We start from the raw sequence: 25,597 nt of genomic DNA on the forward strand, positions 1-25,597 counted from the left end.
TGCGGGACAAGGTGCTTGGTATATGTTTTTGTATGGTCTAAAATGCTGGGATCCTCTGCCCTTGGATATTTGGGGAGAAGGGCGTTTGTTTCTGTCCTCCGGTAACAGAGGTACTGGGGATTCGCCCCATTCGTTTGCTAACTTCTCCAGTTTGCTTCTGAATAGGAGGGCTCCTTTAAAAAAAGGCACTCTCGTGAGTTTAGTCTTTGAAGTCGTGTCAGCTGACCAACTTTGGAGCCAGAGCTGTCTTCTGGCCGCCACTATGAATGAGATGCCCCAGGCTGAGGTGAACACCAGGTTGGAGGTCACATCCGTGAGGAAAGATATTGCTGGTTTAATGTTTCGATTGATGTGGTTGCGTCCCTGGACAGTGACAAGCAGGCACTGATCTGCGACAAATGACTGTTTAAGGATGGATTCCTGACGCCTGCCCTGGGCATCCTTGAGTGCAGCTCCTCAGACTGGAATGGTAGTGCGCTTTGAGACAGTGCAGTCCATGGCATCCACTTTGGGGAACCCCCAAGAGTTTTGGCTGAGGGTTCCAGGAGGTATAGGGCTTCTAGGGCCCATCCTCCTTTGACCTGGAATGGAATGCCCCAGAGGCCAGCTTCAATCAGTTGTTGGATGGCCTGCAGCATTGGGAAATGGCATGAGGCCTGACTGAGCCTGACCAAAACAGGGTTAGTCTTTGGCTCTGCTGTGGTGCTTGTACCTGGGATGGCCAGTGTCTTCAGGCTCAGACATGAGATCTGGTAACTCGGAAGGGATTTCCCCTTCCTCCAGGGAGTCTGGCTCTTCCTCTGAGGTGTCATAGAAACAGAAATGACGGCAGAAGAAGACCAAACGGCCCATCAAGTCTGCCCAGCAAGCTACGCACTTTATCCATTTTTTTCCCCTTTTTCTCTCTCCCACCTGTTACTATTGGCTTCCAGTACCCTCCAGCCCTAAATCCCCTCCACCCAATTTAGAGAGCAGCTCTGTATCTGCATCCAAGTGACATCCAGCTCAATTAGGGGTAGCAACCGCTGCAACAAGCAGGCCACCCCCTTGCCCCATACTCTTACCCACCCCTGTTTTTATTTGTTTTGTTTTATTTATTTTTTTTGGAAATAGCAGCCCTCCATCCTTCCACTCCGTGAAGGCGGAACACCAACTACTGGCCACTGGCATCCCGCTCCGTGAATGCCTCTGTGGCTACTGCCGCTCCGTGCAGTGTTTGAATGCCTCCGTGGCTACTGCCGCTCCGTGCAGTGTTTGAATGCCTCCACTTTATTCACGCCCTCTAGACTTGATGGATCCAGTGTTTCCCACGCCCCTTTGAAGTCCTTCACAGTTTTAGACTTCACCACTTCCTCCGGAAGGGCATTCCAGGCATCCACCACCCTTTCTGTGAAGAAATACTTCCTGACATTGGTTCTTAGTCTTCCTCCCTGGAGCCTCAGCTTGTGACCTCTGGTTCTGCTGATTTTTTTCTGACGGAAAAGGTTTGTCGTTGTCTTTGGATCATTAAAGTTTTTCAAGTATCTGAAAGTCTGAATCATATCACCCCTGCTCCTCCTTTCCTCCAGGGAGTACATATTTAGATTCTTCAATCTCTCCTCGTATGTCATCCTATGAAGACCCTCCACCTTCCTGGTCGCCCTTCTCTGTACTGCTTCCATCTTGTCCTTGTCTCTTTGTAGATATGGTCTCCAGAACTGAACACAGTACTCCAGGTGTGGCCTCATCAAGGATCTGTACAAGGGGATAATCACTTCCCTTGTCTGTGTCCAAGGGGAGGCTTTTGTCTGAGGAGGCATGTCTTTGAGGCTGCGAAGGGCCTGGAAGGTTTTGGTCTTCTAATGGAGACTGTGGCTGTGTCACCGGTGGCACAGATTGTGCCTGGACAAAGGTTTGCAGCCCTTTGAAGAATTTCATCCAGGAAAAGGTTCCTGGGTCTATATTGAGTCTGGTGGTGTTAGAGGGGCCCATCTGAGGAGGGTACTATCATTGGTGGAGCTGGATTCCTCTACTGGCAGAGGGGGGCCTTGCCTTGGTTCCTCCTGAGCCTCTTCGCACTGAAGGCACAGGGCAGCAGCCACTTTGGGTTGCACAGCGGGCTTGTCTCTGTTTTCTTGACCGGCGGTGCCATGGTTTGTGCGCGTGGAGTGCCTAGGTGTGCAAAGACGCTGTGCATGTAGGATTTAGAAGATGTGTGTGCAGGTCAGTAAGTAGATAGGCCCATGAGCTCGGCAGCGTACACATTTGTGCGCCTGGCACTGTTGAGCGCATTGTTGTGCGCGCAAGTAGTTTGTGCACCCGGCTCGCTGCTATGCACACAGCTCCGTTGTGCAGACAATACGGCGATCAAGGGGGGGGAATGGTGCAGACGATTATGCGGGCAAGATGGCTGCCCCCCCACCGGGTCTCCATGTGGGAGGACCTTCGCACTGGATCCGGGTCTAACCCGGATGGGGCTGCTCAACCCGATAGAACAAACGCCAGAAGGACGATCTGTGCGGTTATCAGAGCCTCGGAGACTAAGTTTTCTACCTTACATCTCTGCCACTCTGGGGGCTAAGTCCATGCCATGAACCGGCTACTGGACCAAGGCTTACCTCTGAGGGATCTCTGAAATCACCTCAAGAATTCGACTGGGGGAGGGACCCTTAGGTATCACTGCAGGAGAGCGGGGCTAGTCTTATAGAGGTAAGATTTTTCTCTCTGCTTTGGTTTGGATTTTCTAACATTGTACAAGCATGTGTAGTGTCCCAAACTGCTAAGGAGGTTGAGAAATACTGAAGAGAGCTTCCTGCACAGGTATATGTAGGCTGACGTCAGACTGAAATCTGACTGTCTCTCAACTGCTATCAGGAGTACACTATACTCATTGGTCCCGAGTCATTCTGCTACACGCTAGGAAACTGTCAGTTTTCAGGTAAACAGTGAAGTGCCTCAAGGATCTGTACTTGGACTGTTGCTTTTCAATATATGAGGGTCAGTCAGTAAGTCACAAATCTCTCTAAAGTAATAAAACATATCTGTAATGTCATATTCCATAGATGGCAGCACCTTAGAAGTGTTTATGTACATAGTTATTTAAACTGTGCATGTGCAGGGGCTGTGTACACAAGGAAAATGGCTGCCGTGTTGACAGATTGTACGGTCGAAGAACAACGTGCTGTTGTCAGATTTTTATGGGCTAAGGGCTTAGTGGCAAAAGACATTCATAAAGAAATGTATCCAGTATATGGAGAGAAATGTCTCTTGCGTAAAGTAATTTATAACTGGACCGATAAATTTGCACAAGGATGTGCCAATGTGAATGACGAAATCATACCTGGTCGACCTGTAGAGATTGCGACAGAGGCAACTGTGAAGCAGGTTGAAGAGATGTTTGCGCTAACCGGAGGGTAACAATTGATGAAGTTGCCAAAGAAATTGGGTGTTCACGGATTAGCATATTCCGTAGTGCACAATGCATTGAGCTTTCACCAAGTCTGTGCAAGATGGGTTCCCAAACAGCTGACCGAAGACAATAAGAACAACCGGATGGGTGTCTGTTTGGAAAATCTCTGCTGTTACGCAAACGAAGGTGAATCAATGATGGCACGTATTGTTACTGGTGACGAGTCGTGGGTGCACCACTATCAACCAGAAGCAAAACGCGATTCCATGCAGTGGAAGCATCCGCTATCACCGATACAGAGAAAGTTCAAGCTTGTGCCTTCTGCAGGAAAGGTGATGTTGACTGTTTTGGGACGAGATGGGATACTTTAACCAGTTTTCAGAAGTGTGGTGAATCTGTTAATTCAGCTTCCTATTGTGCTACTCTATTAAAGCTTAAAGGAGCTATTTGTAGAAAATGCAGATCTGGAAAAGAGGAGTGCTGATTCTTCACGATAATGCCAGACCACACACTTTGAATGCGACTCGTCAGACAATTGCGAACCTGCACTGGGAAGTTTTTGAACATCTACCATACAGTCCAGATTTGGCACCCAACGATTTTCACTTGTTTGGCAAACTGAAAAGCCATCTCGGTGGTAAACATTTCACCAGCGATGAAGTGGAACAAGAGGTGAAGTGCTGGTTACGATGCCAGCCAAAAGACTTTTACGCAGAAGGTTTTGACGGACTTTTCAAACGCTGGGACAAATGTATAAATGTTCGCGATTACGTTGAAAAGTAGTTTGTTTTTCCAGAAAAACTGTTTGACTATATTCTGTATATTTCACAGTAAATAATTCATCTTTTGCATTTAAATAAATTTCATGAATATTAATCCCATGTATGTTTGTGACTTACCCTCGTATTTATAAAAATGATATGGAAAGGGGTAGGACAAGTGAATTGGTTAAATTTGTAGATGAGAATTATTCAGAGTAGTTAAATCACAAACAGGTTGATAAAATGCAGGAGAACCTTGTGAGACAGATTGGGCATCTACTTGACAGATGAAATTTTGTGGACAAGTGTAAGGTCTTGCATATAGGGAAAGATTTATTTTATCTATCATGAAGTTATATACAGTTGTTCAGTTTTGCCATCACAACTGTTTACAGGAGGGATCATTCAGATGGGTAGGACAAACATCACAGTCGGGTATAAGTACAGGGAGGGACAGGTACAGGTACAGTCAGGTTAAAGTACAGCAGTTAAATCAATGGGAACAGTTATGTTCTCAGCTGGCGATATTAAGTGTTCACGGTGTTGTCTTTGGGAACTGAGCATGTTCATGTCCGGTTGGGAGGTCTGTTGCGAGGGGGTTGTTGGGTGACCTTGGGTGTCTTTGTAAGCTTTGATGAACAGTCAAGTTTTCAAATCTTTTTTGAATGTTTTTAAGTTGGATTGTATTCTTAATTCAGTCGGGAGTGTGTTCCATATTTTGGGACTGGCGAGGGAGAATGCTCTCAGGTTGTGGTGAGTTGTGCTGTTTGGACGGAGGGAATTATCAGGAGGCCCTTGAGGCGTGTGAGGAATGATGTTTGTGGCTGACCAGTTTGTTTGATCTTTATGTATTAGTTTGTGTGTGATGGTCAGGGTTTTGTATTCTATTCAGTATTTTATTGGTAGTCAGTCTAGGGATATAAAGATGGGTGTTATATGTTCTTGTTTTTTGTGCCTGTTAGGATTCTAGCCACTGTGTTTTGTAAGATTTGGAGTGGTCTGATGTTGGAAAATGTAGTCCAAGTAATAGGAAGTTGCAGTAGTCTATGTTGGAGAAAATGGGCAGTTTGAGTACAGTTCTGAAATCCTCTGGGGTTAGAAATATTTTAGATGTCATAGGGTTAATAGTTTGTGATATCCCTCCTTAATTTTGGTTGTGATGTGGTTCTTGAGGGATAATTCGTTGATTATTCCTACGTTGCGTGTATGTGTGACTGGGGAGATTGGCACTTTTTGATTCTCGAACATGAGGGGAGGTGGTGAGGGGCTGGGTTTCCATTCCATGATTATGAGTTTCATGCGGGATAGCAGTTTGACTGTGGATAGGTATGTAGCTGTTTTCTTGTAAGCTTTCCAGTGAATTGGTATTAGTATTTGTATGTAGTCGGCATAGAGGAAGTGGGTCACGCCGAGTTCATTTAGAAGATGGCATATTGGCAGCAGGTATGTGTTGAAGAGTGTTGCAGATAGGGCAGACCCTGGGGCACTCCAGCGATTAGGTTAATCTTTTTGATAAGGTGTTGATTGATACTTGGTAGCTTCTGTTGGATAGGTATGATGAGAACCATCGTAGGGTTATGTCAGTCCTATTTCTGTGAGACGGTCCATGAGTATGTTGTGGTTTACTGTGTCGAATGCTGACGATAGGTCTAATAGGATGAGTAGGTATTTTTGCCCATTGTCAAAGCCTCTGAGCACAGTGTCATTCAGTAAGTAGTAATGTTTCAGTGCTGTGGTTTATCTGGAAGCCAAATTGGGTCGGGTATAAGAAATTGCTCTTCTTTAGGTGGTCAGTGAGCTGAGAGTGAACCACCTTTTCAATCAATGATCTTGGCTATGAGTGGTAGGTTTGATATAGGGTGGTAGTTTAGTGGGTTGTTTGGGTCAAGATTGTTCTTTAGGAAAGGCTTAATTACTGCTGAATTGAGAGAACTGGGGTAGTTTCCTTCTGTAAGAGATAGGTTTACGATCTCAGTGTTTGTTATGGTGGTGTCTATTGTTTTGAGAGTTGATATAGGGATGCAGTTGAGTGGGTGACCTAAGCTGTAAGGTTACACCAGGCTAGGTGGTAAACCCTAAAATGGAACCTAGGAAAAAGATCTGGGCATCAGTTATCCTGAAATAGTCAGCTCAGTTTGCCTTGGCAGTCAGAGAAGCAAACAATGTTAGGAATTGTTAGGAAAGTAATGGCAAATAGAGGATGTCAATGCCTCTGTATTGCTCCATGGTGCAACTGCACTTTGAATACTGTGTGAAATTCTGACCACCACATCTCAAACTATAGAGTATAGAGAAGGGTGACCAAAATAAGGGGCATGGAACAGCTGCTCTATGAGGAAAGGCTAAGACGGTTACAGCTGTTCAGCTTGGAGAAGTGATGGATGAGGAGGGTTATGATAGAAGTCTATAAAATCATGAAAGACTACCAGGTAAATGTGAATCTGTTATTTATTCTTTTGGATAATAGGAGTAGGAGACACTCATGAAGTTAGTAAGTACCATAATTAAAACAAGTCTGAGAAAGTTTCACTCATCACACAATTAAGCTCTAGAATTCATTGCCAGAACATAGCTAGGTTTAAAGAAGAGTTTTGATAAGTAAATGGAGAAATCCATAAACTGCTATCAATAGGATATTGCCACTGCTTGTTGGTGGCATTAGTAGCATGGGATCTATTTAATGTTTAGATACTTGTGACAGATTGGCTGTTGGAAACAGGACGCTGGGCTGGATGGACCCTTGGTCTGACCGAGTATGGCATCTCTTATGTATATTTGTGTAGGAGGTAAATTCTCCTTTTAGTGCACCCCTCTTACAGTCCTACAGATTGTGCTGCCAAGTTAAATGTCCAATAGATGCTAGGAGTGCTTAGTTCCCTCCAACTGTATTTAAAAAATGTATATTCTGTCTGCTAATCTAAGTAGCATACAAATTACATACACAATGGATAACGAGAGAATAGCAATATAAATGCAATGAGTGAACACTAAAAACATAATAGCAGCTAAAATATTCTCAATCAGCAATCAAGGTACTAATGAGATGTTTGATCTTCCCTTACTAAACACCGAATGTTCTAAAGAGTACCCCCACTATTGTCTATAGGGAAAAACATTTACTATATTTTGACCTAAGTAGTATTTATGCAACTGCCTCCATTCTAGTTCAAGGTGCAGGAATAATGTTTGGATCTGTGTCTCCATGTAATAAGTGCTGGGAAAAAAGTAGCAAGATTAAACCTGCCTGCCTTCAGATGCTTAATCTTAACTTAATTGATCATACATTATTTATTATTTATTTATTTAACATTTCTTATATACCGATATCCGTTCGCACATCGTATCGGTTCACAGTGAACATAAAACTTTGGGCATTGCCCTTACATATAACAAATAAACATGGTGAACTCAGTAACATAGATAATCTTCAGGAGGAGCCCTTAGATATAACAAGCATCAATGGGTAGATGCTGATTCATGAAATAGTGCAGTTGCTCATCTGTAACAGGGGGTCTCCTAGGACAGCAGGATGTTAGTCCTCACATGTGGGCGACTTCATCCAATGGAGCACAGCATTGAAAATTTTTTAGTTTCTAGAAGCTTTGACCAGCACACTGAGCATGCCCAGCATGCCACTATTGCACAGCCATGCGAGACCTCCCTTCAGTCTCATAACAGAAACAAAACAAGCTGGAATGAGAACCCAACTCTGTGGGGAGGTGGCCAGGATTCCTGAGGATTACCATCCTGCTGTCATGAGAACACCTGTTACAGGTAAGCAACTGCATTTTCTCCTAGGACAAGCAGGATGGTAGTCCTCACATGTGGGGGAATACCAAGTGCCAGGCTGTCTCGATAAATAGAGAAGACCAGATACTGAGCAAGGTGCCAACAGGTACAACTGTGGCTTTGCTGATGGGCAGGAGACTGCCTGGTACCAACCAAGGGCACTAAGCTGGAAGAGTTTGGTTCAGGTTTGGAAAAGATTGCTCAGGACTGACTTACCAAATTCACTGGCCTGTTGCCTATCTTTGTCCAAGCAGTAGTGAGCCACGAACATGACGGTAACTCCATGTTGTGGCCTGACAAATTTCAATGGGAACTGCTTGTAGATTAGCCACTGACATCACCATGGCCCACACAGAGTGAGCTTTGATGCAGCCAATCAGCTGAAAGCCTGCCTGTGTGTAGGTGATACACCTGCCAGCCAGTTGGATAAAGTCTGCTTGCCCACTGCCATGCCCAGCCTATTGGGATCAAAGGACACAGAGCTGAGTGGACTGCCTGTGCCCGACTGTATTAAGTAGAAAGTCAAGGTCCTCTTGCAGTCCAGAGTATGACTAGCCCATTCCCCTGGGTAGGAATGAGGCCTGGGAAAGAAGGTGGGCAGAACAATGGACTGATGTGGAAATCAGTCACTACCTTAGGCAGGAATTTAGGTTGTGTACACAAGACCACATGATCATGAAAGAAGCTCATGTGACTAAGGCCTGAAGCTCACTGACTGAGCTGAAGTAATCACCACTAGGAAAATGACTTTCCAGGTAAGGAAAGTCAGATTGCAGGAATGCAGCGGCTTGAAGGGCGGACACATGGGGCATTTCAAGACAATGTTAAGGTCCCAGGACACAGTAGGGGGCTTCAACTGAAGTAAGCCCCTCAAAAAGACCCATGGGCTGCACAGATATTGGTGTACCAGCAATGTCTCAATGATACCCTCAACTGTACTGAGATGGACCCTGACTGAGCTGATTTGAAGCCCAGACTCTGAAAGGTGCAACAAGTAGTCCAACAATTTGAGAAGGGGGCATGTGACTGAATCAGGGCATGCCCTGTACACCAGATGGAGCATAGTCTCCATTTCAAACTGTAGGACTTCCTGGTGGAAGGCTTTCTAGAGGCCACTGGCTGGAGAATTAGGCTCTCAACATCCACACCAGGAGGGCCAGTGCCTGGAGGGTTGGGTGGTACAGGGTGCCCTGGTTCCGAGTTATCAGATTGGGCGCAGTCCCCAGCCAAATGGGGGACCCTGACCAATAGATCCTGAAGGAGAGGGAACCATACCTGATGGAGCAAATAAGGTGCTACGAGAATCATGGTCCCTCTATCCTGTTGAAGCTTCAGTGGGGTCTTTAAGAGGAGTGGGAGAAAGGGGTTTGTATACAGCAGACCCTTCCCCCCAGTGAAGGGAGATGGTGTTGCAGGCCAGACTACCACCCCCTGGCAACAGGGAGCAGAAGCTACTCACCTTGTGGTTGAACAGGGAGGCAGAGAGATCCACATCTGGGGTACCCCACTGATGGAAGATCCTGGCTGCCACCCCCAGATTGAGGAACCACTCGTGTGGCTGAAGAGAGCAGCTCAGCTGGTCCACTAGTACATTTAGCTTCCCAGGCAGGTAAGTTGCCTGGAACGACATAGCCCAGGACCACACCTGCACTGCCTTGCAACAGAGGAGGAACCACCCATGCCTCCCTGCTTGTTGATATACCACATTGCTACCTAGTTTTCTGTCTTGATCAGGACTTCCTTGTGGGAAAACCAGTCCCTGAATGCCCAGAGCATAGTGAGTTGCCTGAAGCTCTAGAAGTTTTTGGTAGCAGGCTTTGTGGGTAGTCCAGAGACCTTGAGTGTGCAGGCTGTCTACATGGGCTCCCCAGCCCAGAGGGGATGCATCTGTGATGTGTAGTACTTGAGGCGTTGCTACCTGGAAAGGAATTCCCTGCTGCAGGTTGGAGATGCTCGCCCAACACAGGGACATCCAACAGTTCTGAGACAGAACAGTCTCGAGGTCCTGGGAGACTTGTTGCCACAGTGCCTGGTGCATGCACAAGCAAGCAAGATGGGTAACATGGACAGAGGCCACCTTGTGTCTAACAGAGCAGAAGGCAAGCAGTCACGTACCCTGAGGACTGAGATGGGGGGCAAGCCCCCCGCTTCTCTTTGATATAAGAAAATACCCCTGCTGCAAGAAGGGCAGAGAGTTCAGTCCGAAGTATAGCCTGTTGAGTGGATAAACCTCACAATGGACTTGGGGGAAGAGGTCTCTGGAAGCAGATTGAAGTTGAGTCAGTACCCCTGACGGACTATAGTGAGAACTCCATCCCAGGGTTGAGTGAAGCTGAAAAGTCTGCCCCCTACCAGGGATCTGGTGTATACTCTGATTCATGCTCCCTTGCAACCAGTCAAAACCCTGTGGCAGGTGTGCTGGCTGAAGGCCTGCTAACTAGGGTGGCATGTGAGCTCTGGAGGCCAGAGGATAATGTTTCCTTTGTCTGTAGAAAGACTTCCTAGAACTGGGTCTGGAAGATTTCCTAGCAGAGGAAGGGGCATCTGAGGTGCTAGCAGAGAACTGCTGAAGGGTGTTATGGTGGTCCTTCCAACTGGGTCACTACATCCTGGACCTTAACCCCAAAGAGGTTATTACTTGTACAGGGGAGGTCAGCTAGCTTTTCTGTACCTCTGGATGGAGGTCAGAGGCCATGAGCCAAGCCATCCTATGGGTGCTGATGCCCACAGCAGCCACACGAGTTGCAGTTTCAAAGACATCATAGGTGGACCACACCTCGTGTTTGCCAGCCTCCAAACCTTGCTGGACAACAGCTGACAGAGCTTCCTGCTGCTGCAGGGTCTCCGCAAGATCATGGACAAGTTTCCAAAGGTTTTGGTTGTACTGGGTCATGTACAACTGGTAGGCGGCAATACAGGCCATCAGCATAGCTCCCCTATGCTCACGCTCTCGAGGGGCCAAGGCATGGGAGCACTTTGCTCTTTTAAGGGTGGACTCCACAGCCACTAACTGGTGGAGGTGCTGCTTCTCAAAGCCCATGGCTTGTGCACCAAATAGGTTGCAGCCACCTTCCTATTGATTGGGGAGATGAAGATAGTGTGCTCCCACATCCTAAGGAGGTCCTTGATGTTGTGGATAGGAACATCGATAAACTGGAGTACCTACAACATTTTGTGGTGCAACCTCCTCCATAAGCAGTTAGAAGGGAACAGCCTCAGCCATGGCCCTGAGAAAGCCCACAAAGGACAGACACTGTTCCTCAGGTGGGGGGAAGGCTCAGAAAGGGGATTGTCAGAGTAATCCGAGGATGAATCGAATAGTGTCCCCCCACAGGGGTCATAAGGCCCTTCCTCCTCACTAGGGCCAGCATAACATGGTTAAGGCCTATGGGGGATATCAGTCCTGGGCTCGAGGCCTCTAAGGCGCCAAGGGAATTGACTTTACAGAGGGTCCCGGTAAACATGGAACAGAGGCCCCAGGAATGTGGCACCAGCAGTGTCTTCCTCATCAGAGGACCAGATAGGGATTGCTATGGAGGGGGCATTGGTTGCATCAGTAGGGCACCTAAGAGGATGTACAGAGCTCAAGTGGAGGTGCTAGGATAGATGGCAGGGGCTCTGGCACCAGCATGGGAACCAGTGGCATGGGTGGCTTGACGCTCTGAAGAGCTGAGTGCCATGGTCTGCACCCCGAGATACAACTCCTGAAAGTCCAGAGACCAGGACTGAGGGAGGGGGGATGAGGCCCCACCAGCCATTCCTCAGTCCTCCAAGGTGGCATGGTGCCTGGCACAGATATTATGGAGGAACACCTTGGACTTCCAGGGACTTTGGAGGATAGGGCCTCTGATGGCCAGGGTAGTTTTGGTGGCAGGGCAGCAGATGCCAGCACCGCACCGGAACCATGTGCCAACGGCAATGCTTGTGGGATCTCCTACAGTGCTCGGCATGGTCTTTCCCCAGCACGAGGCAGTGAGGATTCCGATGTCTAGGACACTGGTGAGATCATAGAGGATCGGTCACCATTCCCACAATCCTTTGAAGAAGTGGCAAGGGAGCATAGAGGGGCTCCCTGCAACCCCTTGATGTCTGACTGACAGGTGTGGATGGAGTGGACTTAGCAGAACCAAAATGTTCTCCATCTTATCATGGCGTGCACAACACCCTTTGAGGGGGTGTCATCTGGTCACATATGACATCCACAGAGGTCGTGCTAGGCCCATGGCAGAGTATACAAACCTCATGCAGATCCATGAGACAATCCGTGGGCACAGACGAAAGCTGGATGCCATAAAAAAAGAAAGTTACCAGACGTGCAGTCTGCCTGCAGTTGATTCCTGGCACCTCTTGTCTGCCAGAGAAGCGAAAAGAAAAAACAGAGACGGCACTGACCGTGAAAGGGGACCAGACGATGGAAAAAGAAACACTATGTTTAGCGAAAAGAAAAGCTGAGCTCCACGAACCACGAAACTACACCGTGGAAAAGAGACTGGAGGGGGACCTTGCGTGGATGCACAGATAGTGGCATGCTGATCAAAGCTTCTAGAAACGGACTAAAGTTTTGTACCAGGCTCCAGATGTCACCATGTGAGGACTACCATCCTGCTTGTCCTAGCAGAACACAGAGTTCATAGTGTGGCAAGTACAGCACCTATAAAAGCTTATAACACTGTATTTATATTCTGGAATAGAAACAGTTTCAACTAAAAAATATCAGTTTAACAAAATAAAACAGTGAAATATTCAACTTACTGTTAAGTTGTCTCTCAGTAATTGCATTATTAATGTGCTGTCCTTGTATGATTCTTCACTTAATGTATCAAGTTCTGCAATAGCTTCATCAAAAGCCTGAAATTAAGAAGTAATGTATTATACAAAAGGCTACCAAAAAAACCAAACAAAAATACATAAACTTATGTATACTCACAGCTTTTGCAAGATTACAGGCCTTTTCTGGGCTGTTTAGTATCTCATAATAAAACACAGAGAAGTTTAGGGCCAGGCCCAATCTGATGGGGTGTGTTGGCTGCATCTCCTTTTTGCTGATATCAAATGCATCTTGATATGCCTGCTGCGACTGTTCCACTATAGCTATGAATAAAAAAAAAAAAAAAAAGAATTAGATTTGCAAAACATTTTGCTGTTTGTAGAGGATCTCTCGTAAGAAATGAACACTGGCTTTAGTTTTCTTAAAAAGAGCTCGCTATAAGATGTTCTGCAGTGCAGTTTTACTTGCAATTGCATACAAGTTTTACTCCTGATGCAGCAAGAGGTTGTGTACACAAAGTATATAGAACTATTTTATTGCTTTGCACTCCTGTATGGAAATAAAATGAAAATGAAGGTCTTAGCTATTGCACCCCCAACCTCCAATGCAGAGCCACACACTACCTTTATACCACCTCAGATCAGGAGTAAGGTTCCCTGCGGTTTTATCACTAGAATTAAGTTTACAGTGCTTGTGTCAGTATAGAAGAGTTCTGTAGTGGAACTATGGTTGCAGAAAAAAGCCACCAATAAAAAAAAAAAAAAAAGTGTAATAGCTTCATTCACTTGACCAGGGCTTCCCAAACTGTAGGTCAGGACACCAAATGGGGTCACAAATTACCTCAAATGTAACATTTTTTTGTAAGCACCGGCTGAATCAGCATTAGAGGAAGTCAGTGGAGCCTGTGAATCAGCATACTCTAAGGCCAGTGTCCTTGCAGGAATCTTTGGTAACAGGAATCCCCACACAAAGACCAAGCCCACTGCATATCAGGCTTAGGTCCAGCCATGAGGGGTTGGGGATTACCATGGCTCCTCTCCTCACCTACCAAAGAATCTACTGGGGGGGAGAGGGGGGGTTCTTTGGCCTGGGGCCTCAAGGAAAATGTTGCTTTTGCAGCTAATCCTTGTCAGAGGGATGTTTAGAGAAGGGGCTTTTTGAAGGTAGGAACCATTTGCAGGAGGGGTTTTTGAAGGTTGAATTAAGTTGAGGCATTGACTGTGGAAGGTGAGAAGGAATGAAAGATTAACTGGGGATGTGAGAGGAGTTGGAGGGGTGGATATGAGGCTGGGGTATTAAGAGTAAGAATGGAGCGAGAGAAGGCAATAATTAGTTGGGAGTTACAAAAAAGGCTGAAGGGTGAGGTGGTCTGGGGAAGTGAAAGGAGCTGGGATGCAAGAGTATCACAATTGGAGGGGCAGAAGTTGAGGGAGAGGGTATGTTGAAAGGAGGCGATTAAGAAAGAAGGTCCTCTTGTAGACAGAAGACTGACTTACAGGATCAACTGGAGTGCCATTAAGCTAACTGTGGAATGATAGTTAGAGGGTGACAGCACCCCCTGCTAGTTCTGTTTTGTCATCCTCCAGGGTCAAGCAAATTTTCGAGTACTAAAAAATGGGGTCACATTGACTAGTGGATGGTCTAGTGCAAGGCTTCTCAAAAAACTTTTAGCCGGAAGGTTTTATATTGTAGCACCTAAATGCTAGCTTATCTTCTGTTCACTAACTCCTATGACTTCTGGCAGTCAAGAATCAGCAACTAGCTTTAAAACATAGTAATGTGCAGATTATTCCTGGGGGAATTTTGCGCTACTGCAGAATTTGCGCAGAATTCCCCCTTCCTGCAGATTTTCACCGTTGTCTCATCGATTTCCTCCCTCCAAAACAGGAAGCACATGGACAGCCGCCATCGCGAGAGTGGGGGCATCTCAGCATGACAGAAAATAGAGGAGACCCTGGCATGCTGTGAACAGAGCATGTCCTGTGGCACTGTTGGCTGTGAAGATGAAGGCTCGGCGTGCCAGTAAGGGAAGGTCCCTGTATGCTGTGAACGGCACGCCCAGGCCTTCATCTTCACCACGAACGGAGCATGTCCCGTTGCATGCCAGCGAGAGAGGAGGGTGTGAGAGGAGAGGGGGTGCTGCTTGAGTGTGGGGTTCAGAGAGAGGGAGCCTATGAGGAGATTGTGAGCTCATGTGTATGAAAAGGGATTATGTGTATGTGAGGGTGCTAGCCTGTGTATGTGGGTGTATTAGAGAGGGAGGGACAGAGGGAGCCTGTGTGAGGGGCAGTACTGAGAACAGGGTCAAAGACTGGGACTGGCAATAGAGTGGAAAGGGTTGAGCCTAGAGGTGAAGGGGAGAGATACTGGCAGGTGGAGGAGTTGAGGCCTGAGGGGGCAAGCTGGCCAGGGGAGAAGGGAGAGCGAGTGGAAGGGACACTTAAAGTTGCAGAATTTCCCTAGAAATTCACTGTAACAACTTTTCTGTAATAATTTAAAATGTAGTTAGAGAGACTCATGTAAATTGTGTTATTTTGAATATAAAGTTTTCAGAATTCCCCCAGGAGTAGCAGATGTACTGAAGGAAATTCCAGAATTGTGTACAGCAGAGGCTCCCAAACTTGTTTTGGGCACCCCCCAGCTGGTCAGGTTCTCAGACATCCACAATGAGTATTTAAAAAACTTGTAGGCAGATTTCTTGCATACTCATTAAGTGTCTACCAGTGGCTTACAGTTTGGGAAAAGAGTTCTAGTAGCTGTATTGAGAACTGAATTCTTTGGAGGTTACAATGCTTTGCACTATCATCCTAGCTATCCAAAGAAAGTGTATATTAGTTTCAAAACTATACAGGTCCCTTACTTCAGATGTTTTAGAAAAGTTCATGTGTTGGACCAATAAGATAACATGGAATGTAGGTTAGGGAAAAAAAATGGGTACTTAAAGATCTTCCTCCCCACCATCAAAAAAAATAGGCATACAGCAAGTAGTCATGGGTAAGATTTAGGATTAAATAGATTTTCAAATTTTTACTAATGAAATATGAATAAATCCCAAATAGATAATGCACAAAAACCAGTGTTAAAAACTTGCTGATATCCCACACATGCTAACCTAGTGCTAGCTTTTCAACTTTGTTCAAAACACTTACAGGCCAATGCAGTAAAGTGCACTTAGGCTGAGCACACTGTTAGCCCCCGTTTGGCCTTGCATTTTCAATGTGCTATTTTTACCCCTTATACAGTAAGGGGTAATAGCATGTGGAAAACACGCTGCCAACCCCTCCCCCCCGAAACTAATAGCACCCACAACATGCAAATGCACATTGATGGGCCTATTAGTCATTCATGCACGATACGGAAAGTAAAATGTGCAAAGCCGCACATTTTAATTTCGGCCGGCACCAGGAAAGTGTATAGAAAAGCAGAAAAAAAAGCTGCTTTTCTGTACACTCTCCGACTTAATATCATAGTGAAATTAAGTCTGAGGCTCCAAAAATAAAAAATTCTGCCCGCGGCCCAAAGACCGACGCTCAATTTTGCCGGCTTCTGTTTTCCGAACCTGTGGCTATTAGTGGGTTTGAGAACAAACACCAGTATGGCCGTATCCCAATCATGAGATTCCGTGAACCACGTCTGTGACAGCAACAACATCCAAGTCAGTCTCCACAATTAGGGCTTTCAGATCTGGGATTTTATTGCCCAAACTACTAGCATTTGTGCTCAGCTTTCCAGGTTACTGCTTTTCTTAGATTCCTTTTGTGACTTATTTAGCTGATTTTTGTTATCCACTTCTCCATTGCATTTGTATTTGGGGGAAGGGGGGGTGATATTCTAATTTCCTTCTGCCACCCCTGGCATCTAGTTTAAAGATAGGTTTTGAATTTATCACTTAGGATCCTTTTTCCTGCCACAGACAGATATAAGCCATCTTTGACAGAGCTTTTTACTGTTCCATACATGGCCCCACCCCAATATATCCAAAACTTTGTTCCTTTCACCAGGATTTGAGCCATACATTGAAGTTATCAATATGGCTTAGCCTCTCCTTCCCCTTTCCATGAACAGGGGACACTTCTGAAGAGGCAATGGTTGTCACCATGTGACTATCTGCTTTAAGAGACTGGAAGTCTCTGTACAACTTGGATGCTGTTTCTAGCAAGGTCGTTGGTTCCCATATGGATATCAACTTTATACCATTACATTTCTTTCCTTTAGTCCTACCAGACCAATGAGCTTTTCTGTTGCCATTTGCAGGCAGGAGATAAGCATAAAATGCCTGTATTCAAAGGCTAGAGCAGCAGATCACTTAGCCAGTATTTCATGACCAAGCTTTTAACTTCCATAGCACCAAATGGGGCTTCTAAGTGACAGACAAAATATGGAATTTTAAGAAAGAGTAAGAAAAGGAACATAAAGAACCTTTACAGTAATACCACAGCACTTCAAAAGTATGCTTCCTGAAGCCACAGCCTTCCTGGGTGGGTTCTGAACTAGGTCTAATGGAAAAGTAGTTAAACATAAGTTTCACCCTCCTCAAATCCTTACCAGGCCGGAATGTATTCTAAGGGAGTTTGAATACATTCCCACTTGGTGGGAGGAAGTCAATGTGGTTCTTCACATGCCCTCACCAAAAAAGGTGGCCTGCTGCTTATTCTGAAACTGTGCCCTGGAGATACTGCTCTATATTCTGCACATACATGACTATAGGAAAATTGGTTCTTACCTGCTAATTTTTGTTCCTGTAGTACCACAGATCAGTCCAGACCAGTGGGGTTATGTGCTCCCACCAGCAGATTGAGTTGAGAGCAAAGCTTCGAGGCACTGGTATCCCAAGTGTGCTGCCTGAGCTCATCAGTATTTATCGATATCCAAGCAAAGTATAATTGACAAAAAGCCATCTATCCCCAAAACAAGGGCGAACAGGAAAAAACTTTCAAGAGTCTGAAACAACCCTAATACCTGAAAATCAGGTTTGAACCACAGTTCATAACAAACCAAAATATTATAGAATCGTTGATAGACTACCTAATGGTTAGCTGCTGTACATAGGGAATCAGTCTTTCAGCAGTAGTGGGATCCTGGACTGATCTGTGGTATTACACCAATGAAAACTAGCATGTAAGAACCAGTTCTCTTTTCCTGTACATACCCAGATCAGTGGGATGTACCAAAGCCACATTACACCGGGCAGGAACCCGAAAGATCAGCTCGCAAGATGCTCTCCCCAAAAAGCTCTTGGTCCTGACCCCTGACATCCAGACGATAATGCCTTGTGAAGGTATGCAGGGAAGACCAGACTGCGGCTCTACAAAACTCCTCAGGTGACAACCGACATTCCGCCCAAGAAACTGCTTACGCTCTCGTCGAATGAGCTTTCAAACCAGTCGGGATGGGGTGACCCTTCCCGATGTAGGCCAAGCAAATGGCATCCTTGGCTCACTGGCTGAAGGAAACATTTTCACTCTTCTTTGGACCTCCAAAGAGCAGATCCGATTTTCGAAAAAAGAGTTAATGACCTTCAAAATACCGAAGGAGAAACCGGACATCTAAGATGATCTCTTCCCATAGTGGGGTCACGAGCCCAATCAGGGAATCTGGGTAACTCCATGGACTGATTAACATGAAAGGCAGACACCACTTTTGGCAAAAAGGAAGGGACCCGTGCACAGGGACACCCTATCAGCTGAGATGTGAAGGAAGGGATCCCTACAGGAAAGAGCCTGCAATTCTGAAATACACCTCACGGAACAGATGGCCACCAAGAACACCATCTTCAAGGTGAGGTCCTTTAAGGATCCGGGGGGGGGGGGGGGGGGGGGAAGATTAAGAAGCACCCTCAACACCAGATTGAGATTCCACTCCGGGCATAGTTTACAAAGAGGACAAAGGTGCTTCACCCCTTTCAAGAAACAGACAATGTCTGAGTGGCTGGCTAGAGGCCTGCCACCTACCTGCCCTAGGAGCCATCCCAGGGCCAAAACCTGAACATGCAGGGAACTAAAAGCCAAACCTTTAGATAATCCCTGCTGCAAAAACCAAGTCCTGAGGAATGGTTACTGACAACGGCACTATACCTTGCTGGTCACAGACTTCAAACACCTTCCACACTCTAGCATATGCCATAGTCAAGGGCAGCCTGGACTGAAGCAGGGTTGAAGTCACCTGCTCTGAATAACCTTTCATCCGTAACCGCCGCCTCTTAAACACCAGGCTGCGCGAGAGAAGTGATCCTCCAGATCCGAAAAAATGGGCCCTTGTCACAGGAGGTTCGGCATATGAGCTAGGTGTAGCGGGCTGTCTGTCGCCAACCATACCAGGTCTGCAAACCACGGCTGCCGTGGCTAATCTGGTGCCACCAGAATTACCGAACCAGGATGGTTCTCTGTGCCAGAGAACGTGCCCAATCAGGGGCAATGGAGGAAAGGTATACAGGAGGATTCTGGTTGGCCAGTTGCAGACTAGGGAGACTACTCCTACTGCCCCGATTTCTTTTTGGCTGCAGAACCAGTCCATCTTGGCTTTGAAACAGGTAGCCATGAGGTCCAGTTGGGGGGAACTCCCCATTGGGCACACATGTGATTCTAACCCTCCCCGGATAGTTCCCACTCCCTGGGATCCAGCTGTTGACGGCTGAGGAAGTCCGCCTGCACGTTATCCATGTGAGAGACTGCGATGCCTTCCAGATGAAGCTCGGCCCAAGTGAAGAGGTGTGCTTCCTGTATCATGGCCAGACTCCAGGGTCCTCCTGGTGATAGATATGCCACTGTGGTGGTGTTGTCAGAGAAGACTAACCATTCTCCCCTGCACCAGGGACTGGAATGCCAACAATGCTTTGTGGACTGCCCTTGTCTCTAGGCGATTGATAGACCATGTTCCCTGTGCCGCATGACCGAGGCACACTACTCCCCAGCCTTGAAAGGCTTGCATCTGTTGTCACGATCACCCAATCCATGTCTTAGAGGAGCAGCCCTTTCTGTAAGTTGTCTTCTGACAGCCACCATTGCAGGATGGACCCGATTCACTGTGACAAAGGCAGGGGCAACTGGTATTTCTCAGAAACTGGGTCCCACCACGACAGTAGATTTCTCTGAAATGGTCTCAGGTAGGCCCCAATTTTGTCAAAGCCATGAACCCCAGAACTTGTAGGTAATCCCACACTCTGGGGATTGGAAGCTGTAACAAGAGACTTGTTGCTGCAATTTGCACATCCTGTCGTTTGAGAGAAACACCCTGCACTGGAGGGTGTCAAACAAGCTCCCAAATATTCCAGACACTCACTGAGTCAGATGACTTTTCACTTTGTTGCTTACCCAGCCTAGGGACTGGAGACAATGGATCACATGCAGATTAATTTAACCGTGGTTGAAGAGGATTGGTAAGTATATAGTTTTCATACATTTGAGCTTATAAAAGTTTAGTGAAAGGGATATATTCTTTAGAGTTTGTGTGTGTCTGAGGTAAAAAGCAAGTCAGAGAGTTAATTCTAGTGTGTCTCCCACCCACTCAAGCCTTGATTTTTAGGCACAAGACACTGTCTCATTAAAAATCAATCAGGGTCTTACCTAAAACATAATATTGTACCAGCCCTTATTGAAAGTTTAATCATCCCCCTTAGGACACTAGCTGATTAATTACTAAATTCACCTGTAAATTTAAAGTACTCTCATTCCAACTCCCTTAGTATCCTAAACTTAACTAGGAACTCAATAAAACTAAGATGAAGGCATCAGTCCAGCAGCAAGAGGGGGGCTTTCCAGTCTTTTGCATTGAGTGTCACATGTATGATTTTTTACCCGGTGAGAGATTGTATGTGTGCACTCTGTGCAAAGAGCTCCTGGCTCTCAGGGAACAAGTCTGATCTCTGGATGCTAGATTAGCAGACTTGGAGGAGCTGAGGGAGACAGAGGTACGTTGACGAGACTTTCAGGGACATAGTAGCCACATCCCAAATCCATTCTGGCAGCCCCAGTGCTGCCTTGGATCAGAAAGGTCTCCCAATAGGAGAACATCACCCTGGTGTAGCAGGAAGTGATCCTGTAGCAAGGACCTGCTCTCCAGGTGATGTATTGTCCTCTCACACTGAGGACAAATCTCCCAGGGCTACTGCCCAGGAGGGAAGGTTAGGCTGGCCATCATAGCTGGTGATTCGATTATTAGAAATGTAGATAGCAGGGTGGCTGGTGGACGTGAAGACCGCCTGGTAACTTGCCTGCCTAGTGTGAAGGTGGTAGACCTCATGCATCACCTAGATAGGATTACAGACAGTGCTGGGGAGGAGCTGGTTGTTGTGGTACATGTGGGCACCAACGACATAGGAAAATGTGGGAGAGATGTTCTGGAAGCCAAATTTAGGATTTTAGGTAGGAAGCTGAAATCCAGAACCTCCACAGGGTGGCATTCTCTGAAATGCTTCCTGTTCCACGTGTAGGTCCCCAGAGGCAGGCAGAGCTCCAGAGTTTCAATGTGTGGATGAGACGATGGTGCAGGGAAGAGGGATTCAGCTTTGTAAGGAACTGGGGAAACCTTTGGGGAAAGGGGAGACTTTTCCGAAAGGATGGGCTCCACCTTAACCAGAGTGGAACCAAGCTGCTGGCACTAACTTTCAAAAAGGTAATAGAGCAGCTTTTAAACTAGAAGGGGGAAAGCCAATCACTCAGCAGTGCATGGTTCGGAGAAATGTATCCTTGAAGGATACTAATGAAACAGGAGAGCTAGGGCATCCCAATAGAGAGGTTCCATTAAATGCAAACATAGTTCATATGCCTATATGTAAAAAAATCACCAAAGCTAATTAGTTCTGAATTATCCCAAACAACTGAAAAGCAGGTTGTTAAAACAAGCAAAAAACCACACTTTGAAACGTCTGTATGCCAATGCCAGAAGTCTAAGAAGTAAGATGGGGGAGTTAGAGTGTATAGCAGCAAATGATGAAATTGACATAACTGGCATCACAGAGACTTTGTGGAAGGAGGATAACCAATGGGACAGTGCTATATCAGGGTACAAATTATATCGCAATGAAAGGGAGGATCAACTTGGTGGGGGTGTGGCACTTTGTCCAGGAGGCTCTGAACCAGTTTCCCTGCACAGAAAACAGGCACAAAAAATGTGGTGGACAGCAACAAGAGTCCCCACTTGATCGCAAGGAAAGGGAGAGTCCATGAGAACAGACAAGTGAGAATTAAAAAAAATCCTTAGCTTGCCCACTGGCCTCCAGGTCCTGGTCTGTCTGGGGGAGTGAGCCAGGCTCCCCGGTATCACCCCCAGCGCTGCAAGTAGGTGGCAATAGGGCCCTTGACCCTGAGCTGCAGCTGCCTCTAAAAACTAGGGAGATGGTCCCCTCAGGACCTGGCAACCCCCTGGGAGGCTAAAGACAGGCTCCTGTACTGTTTCCTCAGGTAGTTTTTTTTAAATGCTAATCCTCTGCCTAAACTTTTTTTTTTATATAAAACTAAGTAGCTAGACCAGACTGTAGGTTTCGCACCTCCACTATCTGCTGGAGACGGAAATACTGACGGACTGTAGGTGGCACCCTGGTATATATGGCAGAGTCCTTCAAAATGTCTGTCTCCATCTGCTGGAGGGGAGGCAAAATCCAGGAGTCTGGACTGATCTAGGTACGTACAGGGAATATAAGCTTCTGTAAGATCATGAGAGATCAGTAATTCTCCCTGCAGCTACCACAATAAGTGAACCAGAGTTTATATGAAGCCATGGTACCACCAAGTCTGTTAATCCCCTTGAGGTCCAGGATTGGCCTGAACATGCCTTACTTCTTCAGCACCATGAAACAGATAGGAGCAGCAGTCTAGCCCTTTTCTACCTTCAGAACTACAGCTTCCATCATAATTAAAATGCCTTAGTAGCAAGTTCATCTCCTCTTGACCAAGTGACAAGGACCACCACAGAATCATCATGTACTAGACAAGAACATTATTCCATACCTGCTAATTTTCGTTCCTGTAATACCATGGATCATTCCAGACGGTGGGTTATGTCCCCTGTCCAGCAGATGGAGTCAGAACACAAAATTCCCAGGGGAGGACCCATATAACCACACCTCCCCTGTAATAGCTCTCAGTAACTAGACTAACAAAGCCCAAAAAAGAGAGAGACCAAAAACAGAGGGATCAAGTAATCAAAGAAGGAATTGAAATAACCGGTCCAAATAAACAGCAACTAAATTCTGAACAGTGAACTTGCGAACAGCAGTGCGTGAAAAAAAAGACACGCAGTATTCGAAATACAGAGTAAAAGATTGTTAAGACAGGTAGGCAGGGATGTCCCACAAGCAAACCCCCAAACCAAGGGAGGGTGTCTGGAATGATCCATGGTATTACAGGAACGAAAATTAGCAGGTAAGGAATAATTTTCTTTTCCCTGTACATACCAGGATCATTCCAGATGGTGGGATGTACCAAAGCTTTCCCATCACGGGTGGGCCGCAGACAGCCCTGCTCGTATTACCTTGTCTCCAAGCTGACCGCCCAGAGCACCGACGTCCAGGCGATAATGTCTCGCAAAAGTATGGATCGACTTCCAGGTGGCTGCCCTACAAATCTCCTGAGTGGAGACTGAGGAGCTCTCCGCCCAAGATATCGCCTGGGCTAGAAGAGAATGAGCCTTGACAACTAGCGGAGAGGACTTACCTACGCCAAGGTACGCCGCTATGCTCGCTCCCTTCAACCACCGCGCTATAGATTGTTTGGAGGCCATGCAACCCTTCCGGGGTCCGGACCAGAGGATAAACAGATGATCGGAGAGCCGAAAATCATTAGTCACCTCCAGGTAGCGTACCAGAGACCGCTGTACATCCAGTCTACGCAGGTCTCCAGACTCAGAGGCAAAAGATGGTAATTCCACAGATTGGTTGAGGTGGAATGCCAAAACCACTTTAGGGAGAAAAGGAACCGTCCTCAGCGAAACCCCTTCAGGTGTGAGACGAAGGTATGGTTCACGACAGGATAGGGCCTGCAGCTCGGAAATACGTCTTGCTGAACTGATTGCCACGAGAAAAATGGTCTTGAGTGACGTCCTTGATGGTAGCCAAGCTTAGAGGTTCGAACGGCGAACCACAGAGGACTGAGCACCAGATTCAGATTCCACGACGGACAAGGTGGGCGAATCGGAGTCTTCAAGTGTTTCACTCCTTTAAGGAAACGGGAGATGTCCGGATGAGAGGACAGAAAACTCCTTATTTCCACTGCGAAGAAAAGCCCCCAAGGCTGCCACCTGAACCCGAAGAGAATTGTAAGCAAGACCCAAATCCAAACCTGCCTGCAAGAAGGAAAGGACTTGTGGCAGTGAGGCCTGCATGGGAAGAATGTCATTCGCTTCACACCAATCCTCAAAGACCTTCCAGACTCTAACATAGGTAACAGAGGTGGACATCTTACGTGCTTTCAGTAGCGTTGAAATAACCGGCTCCGGATAACTGCGCCTCAACCGACGCCTCTCAAAAGCCAGGCCACAAGACAGAAGCGATCTGCCTCCTTGAAAAATATTGGTACTTGGCGTAGAAGACGTGGCAGCTGACCGAGACGAAGGGGACCCTCCACCGTCAAATTGCACAGATCCGCGAACCACGGTTGTCGGGGCCACTGGCGCCACAAGGATCACTGGCCCTCGGTGTGCCTCTATCCTGTGGATGACCTTGCCCACAAGGGGCCACGGTGGGAAAACATAGGAGACAGTGGTGCGGCCAAGGCAGGACCAGCGCGTCCACGCCCTCAGCACCGCGCTCCCGCCTGCGGCCTTTGCATTTCCGGCGGTTGCCATTAGGACTATGTGCGGTGTCCCCCATCGCCGTACTATTATCCGCATCGCCTGCTGCGAGTGTTCCCACTCTCCGGGATCCAAGTTTTGTCGGCTGAGAAAGTCCGACTGTACGTTGTCCACTCCCGCTATATGCGAGGCCGCTAGTCTGTGGAGGTGAAGCTCTGCCCACTCCAATTTGTCGGTTTCCAGAGCGAGACCAACAGACTTCTCGTGCCTCCCTGGCGATTGATGTACGCCACTGTAGTCGCATTGTCCGATAGCACCCTGACTGCTTGATGGCGTACTATGGGGAAGAAACCCTGTAACGCCAGACGGACCGCCCTGGTCTCCAAGCGGTTGACGGGCCGCTTCGACTGTTCCTCCGTCCATCGACCCTGGGTTGAGCTGTCCCGACAGACCGCTCCCCAGCCTGTGAGGTTGGCGTCCGTGGTGATAATCACCCAATCCGGGTCCTCCAGCGACACCCCCTGAGCTAGGTTCCGCGGTTCCAGCCACCAATGGAGACTGATGAAAGTTCCTCTTGGAATCTGAAGGATTGCCTGGAAATAGACACTGGCTGCCACCGGGAGAGAAGGAATCTCTGCAGAGGCCTCAGATGGGCGAATGCCCAAGAAACCAGATCGATGGTCGAGGCCATGGTCCCCAGTACCTGCAGGTAGTCCCAGGCAGTGGGCGTCTCGAGCGCCATAAATCCTTGAATCTGCTGACGCAGAGAATGAAATCTGTCCGGATGCAGAAAAACCCTGGCATTCTTGGTGTCTGAGTGAGCTCCCAGAAAAAACCAACAACTGGGATGGGACCAGGCTGCTCTTGGTGAAGTTGACAATCCATCCCAGAGATTGGAGAAGTTGTACCACTGTCGACTGCGAGGATACACTGCGCTCGTGACTATGCACGGATGAGCCAATCGTCTAGGTAAGGATGCACAAGGATGTCTTCCTTGCGCAAGGTTGCCGCCACTACCACCATGATCTTCGTGAAAACCCGTGGAGCTGTGGCCAGGCCAAAGGAAAGAGCGTGAAATTGCAAGTGTTGACCCAAACTTTTGAAGCGTAGGTAACGCTGATGAGCTTGACAAATTGGTATGTGGAGATACGCCTCCGTGAGATCCAA

At 47.1% G+C, this 25,597-nt stretch overlaps 1 protein-coding gene across 3 annotated transcripts in view; it reads right to left on the minus strand.

Moving 5' to 3' along the window:
- YWHAZ (tyrosine 3-monooxygenase/tryptophan 5-monooxygenase activation protein zeta) overlaps positions 1–25,597 on the minus strand; it is an 82,958-nt gene that overhangs the window by 13,526 nt on the left and 43,835 nt on the right. For all 3 annotated transcript variants that reach the window (XM_029591816.1, XM_029591819.1, XM_029591817.1), the window contains exons 4-5: positions 12,866–13,029; positions 12,691–12,786 (exon numbers count right to left, since the gene is read on the minus strand). In XM_029591816.1, the coding sequence (XP_029447676.1) occupies positions 12,691–12,786; positions 12,866–13,029 (260 nt within the window). The remainder of the gene's footprint in view (positions 1–12,690; positions 12,787–12,865; positions 13,030–25,597) is intronic.

This window comes from Rhinatrema bivittatum, chromosome 2 (assembly GCF_901001135.1).
Source record: "Rhinatrema bivittatum chromosome 2, aRhiBiv1.1, whole genome shotgun sequence".
Taxonomy (NCBI): domain Eukaryota; kingdom Metazoa; phylum Chordata; class Amphibia; order Gymnophiona; family Rhinatrematidae; genus Rhinatrema; species Rhinatrema bivittatum.